The sequence below is a fragment of the Morone saxatilis genome, unplaced genomic scaffold, assembly GCF_004916995.1.
Source record: "Morone saxatilis isolate NCDOM2014 unplaced genomic scaffold, NCSU_SB_2.0 Contig8, whole genome shotgun sequence".
Classification (NCBI taxonomy): domain Eukaryota; kingdom Metazoa; phylum Chordata; class Actinopteri; family Moronidae; genus Morone; species Morone saxatilis.
In genome coordinates, this window is record NW_023340257.1 from 17,768,379 (window position 1) to 17,774,564 (window position 6,186).

Genomic DNA, 6,186 nt, shown 5'->3' on the forward strand with positions numbered 1-6,186 from the left:
AGCAGTCATACATGTTCCAAATAGAGAGGCTGCAGTAAGCAGTGCTCCCATAATCTCTTCATATGATAGAAACTCTGCCTCCTTCTTTACACAGGTATCTCTTCCCTTATTTGACCAGAACTCAGGGTCACATCTCACACAGGTGATAGAATCTGAAAAATAATATTGACACAGGTGTTAGACTTCATCAGTGCACTTGTCTTTCTTTGTCTCTATGATGCATTGTTTCTCTGCCTACAAGACAGACACTTAATTATTTCCATATAAAAAATTAAAATATACATATAACAGGTATATAGTATCATAATGAAGGGTTTGGATCGTTTAAGTACAAGATACACTATAAAGAGGCATCATTTTCTTTATTTTCTGAAAAAAAAACATTATATATTGTTCTTTTAAAGGTACCATGCTGTTGTCATTTTCAATACTGTAGCAAAACTATAATAATATTCACTTTCAGTAAATTTAGTGTGTTGACATTAACTGCATGTTCAGTCATCCCCTTGCTGAAGCTGGGACTGAGGTTGCCACAGGTGCTTTTTTATAAACCTAATAGATGCCAAGGCGCTGTCTGCAACTTCTGCCTGCTCCTTCATAACAGAGAGATGTATGAGGAAGCTGTTTGAAGCTTACACACAAGGCTGGAACCCTCTACACCCTTGTGACAAAGGTAGAGGCACATAATGGCCACAGTATTAACAGAGTCTTAAACGGGTCTGTGCTGCCATAGCTATGTGCAGCCTAGCAAGCAGGCCATCTAGAATTCTGCAGTTTCTGCTTGGGAAAGTGGCCTTGCCAAGAATGACACTGGAGGAAGAAACCAATGGAGAGAGGGCTGGATCCACCAGAGGGAGTGACACACAAGCAACCTGCTCCCTACCATGAATGTTTGAAAATCCTCTACAGGATGTAGGCCACTTTCATTTGGCTGTCGGCAAAAACATTTTGACCAGGTAGGAGGGGAACCTGCACTGCAGACTTCCACATCATCCTCAAACCAAGAGGTGGGGGGGCACTGTAAGTTCTTCAGAGCCCAGGTTGCCCTGCTAGTAAGCTATTTACATTTGTGGGCACTGCATCCAATTGTTGCCCAAATGATAATTCATTGTTATCAGTGGGGCACACAGTTTATACATCAATATCAACACCTAATATTCTGAGACAGGATGTCTTCATTTACAAGACGAGAGCTCCAAATGTAGGATTGCCAGTGCGCCGTTTTTAATTTCAGGCTTAAAGATCTTTGTAACCCTTAACTGATATGATTTTAGACCTTTCAACTGCAGCAATCTCAATCAAGTGATCCGTCATTTGTGCAAAAACGTAAAAAAGTATTTTTTTGTTCTATAATTAGATCATTATTAGTAATGCATTAATATAAAAGCAGGATTTTATATTTGTAGTTTGTTGAGATAGAGCTCATGTTGTTGTTTTTTTATAGGACTCCAACTCATGATTATTTTCTCCATTATTTGATTTGGTTTGTAAAAATTCTCAAAATATTGAATGATGATGTCACAATTACCCAGACCCAAAGTGACACATTGATATGCTTATTTTGTCCAATCAACAGTAATACTAACCTCAGAAATATGAATGAAAATGAATTAAAGAGAAAAGCAGCAAATCTCCACATTGTGAGACTGCAGTTTCATGGGAGGTTGAAATAAATTCTGGCTAGTAATTTCTTTCATACTTTTGAAATCAACCTTGGCATGTGAACATGGCGACTCATTTTTCATATTGAATTAAAGATTACTACACCTGTAATGTTGCTGATTTCTCCCTCTGCACATCTTAAACAGTCGTAGCAGCAGATAGGCTTTCCTTTCTGGAGAACTTTGCGAGTTCCTGGAGGACATTTCTCACTGCAAACTGACACTGGCACCTGCATGAACAAAATATACAGACAACGTCTTTGCAAGCATCTGTTAATTATGAGTTATTGAAATATTATGATGCAGGAATAACTAATAACATATATAACAATAACAATTCAAATAGACTATCCTTAACAAATATATCTTACCTTTTGTGAGTTTTGTGCCCAAACTAAAGACTTATTTTGCAGATTGAGCTGTTTGTCTGCAGGTAAAGATGCATCATGAAAACCAACTGTGACAAAGTCCACAATGCCATTTTCTGTTGGCTGCCAGTTTATAATTTCATACTTTGCTGCTGGGTCTCCATACTCATTAAAGTAAACCTCATCTCCATCCTTCGTTTTGAACTGAATCTTTTTTATGTGCTGTAAAATCTAAGAAGATATACATCAATGTAGATCATTATCTGACAAACATGTTGTAGATCTGTTCATGTACTTTTAAAAATGTAATACATTTTCTTTGTTGCTGTGACTTAATGGAAACAACTGTAATATAAGTTGTTGGTGTTCAACTCACCGTAAATGGATCTAGTTGCACTGTGTTGTTACATGTTTCATTACAATTCAGAATATCATGAAGTGCGTGAGCCACAGCATACACTCCTTTGTAGACATTGTTAAAGATCGGCATGAGCGACATATCAGTGAAGCTGTTTTGCACTCCACTCAGATCTTCATCTCCAGTACATTCTCTCTGATTCCCTGTTGATGACTTTGACTGCTTGAACTTACAGCTAAATAATGTCTCCCAAAACTCTGTAAACAATTCATTACTTGATGAATTGAGCGGCTTCACATTCAACATGAACTCTTTCATGCCACTGACATGTGCTTTTGGGATGGACAGGCCTATGGCACCATCCATAATGTGATGCCTATCCATGGCTGCAGTTTGGGAATCAAAAATCCAGCTCTCACTGCCTACCCACTGGTACCCAGTCAGGTTGTGTTGAGACAACTCATGTATTAGCACATCCATATCCATGTGGGAGAGGAAAGCGACAATCACCTTAGAAGTGGAGGCCTTGATAATGTCAATTACCTTTTGTATTTTGTCTGGTGGATCTGTTCTAAAGACAGATACAGAGTATTCCAGACAGATGCCCAGCTGCTGGGCAGTTTCTGTGAATGTGGCCATGCCGTTATTGCCATAATCATCATTTGTTCTAATAGCTCCAACCCAAGTCCAACCAAAGTGCTTGACCAACTGAGCCAGGGCTTCCGTCTGTGTCACTGGGGTAGTTGTTCTCAGGAAGGATGGGACTTTGGTTGTTATTCAGCTGAGACAAGCACAAGTAGCAAAGTGACTGATCTAAAAGAAAAAAGAAATGATATCCCAAGATAAAGAAGTAAAATTTAAAACATTTAAACCACACACTACTAATTTTTCAAATGCCAATTTGCTATTATAACCAGGTGGAAAAATTACAGAACAATAATTATTTTTTTCACAAATATATATTTTTTTCATTTTCACCAATCTTACCTACCATTGGAATATAAAAGGGTCCAATAACAGTAGATATAGCCATGGAAGGAGAAGAAGAGGTTTCTCCCATAATTGCCTGCACATGGGCAGGTCCATTACATGGTGCCTCGGAGGGTGCAAATACCACTTCATTACCAGAAGCCAAGGCCAGTGTGACCCTCACACCTCTGGCAATGGAGCCACAGACATCATAGATCTTATAGCCCAGAGAGATGCCAGGCAGTAGGTCTGTGCTGTTATTAATCTCCTCTATGGCAAAAAGCATAGCCTGGGCAAACTGGAACTCTCTGAAATGCAAACTTTATGTGGATATTTATAAATAGTTTGGGATGCAACCAATTTTAACCTTGAAATAGGAACAATTACATAGTAAATAAAATCTTTTTATGGTATTAATACACACAACTGAGTATTTCTTATTTTAATATTCTGTTTGATAACCTTATTTGGACCTGTTTTTATCTCTACTCATTTCGTTTTAGATATTTTAATAGAAATAGATGTTACTGTATAATTTACCTGGTGCATTGCAGTGGAGGTGGTTTGTGCATGTAGTTATCCTGTCGGTTTATCCACGTGCTATGGAAAGAGAAGAGCCCCCCCAAGATAATGTCCCCATCCTTGGATAGCTGGGGGTTCTCAGTATCCCCTCTCCACCTACACACCGGCTCCTCAGCCTGAGAGAACGACGCCACCAACAATAGTTGCAAGAGTACCCAACCCTGCTCTGGCCACCTCTGCGCGGACGTCATGCTGTCTGAGAGAAATAACCACCAACCAAACCCCTAACTCTACCCTGATGTAAATCGACAGCTTGCACCGGGATATATACACTTTGGAAAAGCATGCACAATGATAAAACAGTTATGTTTGATCTCTGTGGACCTACAAGGAGGGGCGAGGGGAGGCAGGTACTGTACCCTATTTGAAAAAATAGGATGAAAAGCCAACCCCCAGCTTTTATCGATACAGGTGACTCATTTCGAATAAGACTACAAGAAATAGCAAATTATCATTTTTTATCAATAAAGTGGACAAATTTGGGCCGGAAATGCCATCTTTGAATCATTTCCCATGAGTCCAGAATCACAACAACATTATTACAAAAACTCATGACAGACAGAAATGAAATATGAAATAGAAGTGGAACAACAATTATTAAATATAAATATTAATAAACCAGGGGGGATGGATAATTTAGATGGAACTCTCTTGAAATTGGTGGCAAACTGTTTAGCTGGATGTGTTGCCACATCTTTAACACCAGTGTAGAAAATAGTGTGTTCCTATCCTAAGTTTAATCCTATTCATCATTCTTATTACCAAGGACAATCAACTGGAACAGCATTGATATGCAATAAGATGACAGATGAATGCCTAGATTACACTGATCAGCCATAAGATTATGACCACTGACTGGTGAAGTGAATGACACTGATTATCTTGTTATCATAACACCTGTGGGTAGGATATATTAGGCAGCAAGTGAACATTTTGTCCTCAAAGGTGATGAAATGGACAGCGTGAGGATTTGAGCAACTTTGACAAGGGCCAAATTGTGATGGCTAGACAACTAGGTGAGAGCATCTCCAATACTGTAGCTATTGTGTGGTGTTCCCGGTCTGCAGTGGTCAGTACCTATCAAAAGTGGTCCAAGGAAGGGAAAGCTGTGAACCGGCAACACGGTCATGGGCAGCTAAGGCTCACTGACTGTGTGGTCCAATCCAACAGACAACCTACTGTAGCTCAAATTGCTGAAACAAGGTTCAATGCTGGTTCTGATAGGAAAGGAGGTGTCAGGAACACACCAGTGCAGCTCAGAGTTTGGGTGGGTGTATGCGCGGCTGCAATACATTATGACCACCAGGAGGCCCATTATGGTCATAATGTTATGGCTGATCGGTGTATATGGACAATAATAACTCAGTGGGAGCAGTTATATTAGTTCAGCTTTTGATATATTAAATCATAAATTGTTGTTAATAATTAACTGAGATGTGACACATTTGCACTTCATTAACAGACATCATATGAGTCTGGACAGACATAGATGTAAACTGCAACTTGACTGATTGGTGGAATACAACTGTGGGGCAGTAATCCTAGTTTACTTTTTGACAGGGGTTTGAGGCTAGTGCTTGCAGTTTCAAACTGAGTTTGTCTCTCCATGCCACAACAGGTCAAAGGTGTTAAGTTATGTTTTCATGTATGTGCTTCCTGTTTTATTTTGTTACTTATCTCTCCTCTTCTTTCAGATCTTTACTTCCTGCCCTTGTGTGTTTCCCGCCAATTTTGACTGTTTGCCCCGCCACAATTGCTGTCACCTGTGTCTCATTAGTTTCCCCTCACCAGAGTATACACCGCTCTACAATAACATAATGACCACTGAAAGGTAAAATGAATAACACTGATTATCTTTTTAATGACTTCCGCGTAGGATGCGCCATTGTTAAATGTTATAAAAAGCTATTAGGCTTGTGCATTTGTTCATCTCAATTAGTTGCTTTTATTGTACATTACATTGTCATCCCAATATGCTACGTCACAAATTGAACAATATACTGTGGAAAAATACTACAATAGTAGAATGCAAGTATTCAATAAAATGAAAATACATGTGTGCTTGACAGTCTGGTTAACAATCCCTTTGCCACCAAGTAATTTTAGGTTTTCAGAATGATTTTGGTGCCCCCTTCCCCATCATATTCCTTTTTGTATTATTCTCTGGTTTCAGTAAGATAATATAACATTTTGGAATAAAAATACAAATGAGCAGTCCAAAACTTGAAGCCAGAATAGCAAATATCTC

General features: G+C 38.9%; 1 protein-coding gene across 1 annotated transcript in view; it reads right to left on the minus strand.

Moving 5' to 3' along the window:
• The window catches only part of LOC118342048 (extracellular calcium-sensing receptor-like), a 13,284-nt gene extending 9,200 nt beyond the window's left edge, over positions 1-4,084 (minus strand). The window contains 6 exon segments of the mRNA XM_035680473.1: positions 12-152; positions 1,768-1,891; positions 2,033-2,260; positions 2,406-3,200; positions 3,379-3,676; positions 3,897-4,084. Of these exon segments, the coding sequence (XP_035536366.1) occupies positions 12-152; positions 1,768-1,891; positions 2,033-2,260; positions 2,406-3,200; positions 3,379-3,676; positions 3,897-3,928 (1,618 nt within the window). The 5' untranslated portion in view covers positions 3,929-4,084.
• Between the last annotated feature and the right edge of the window lie 2,102 nt (positions 4,085-6,186).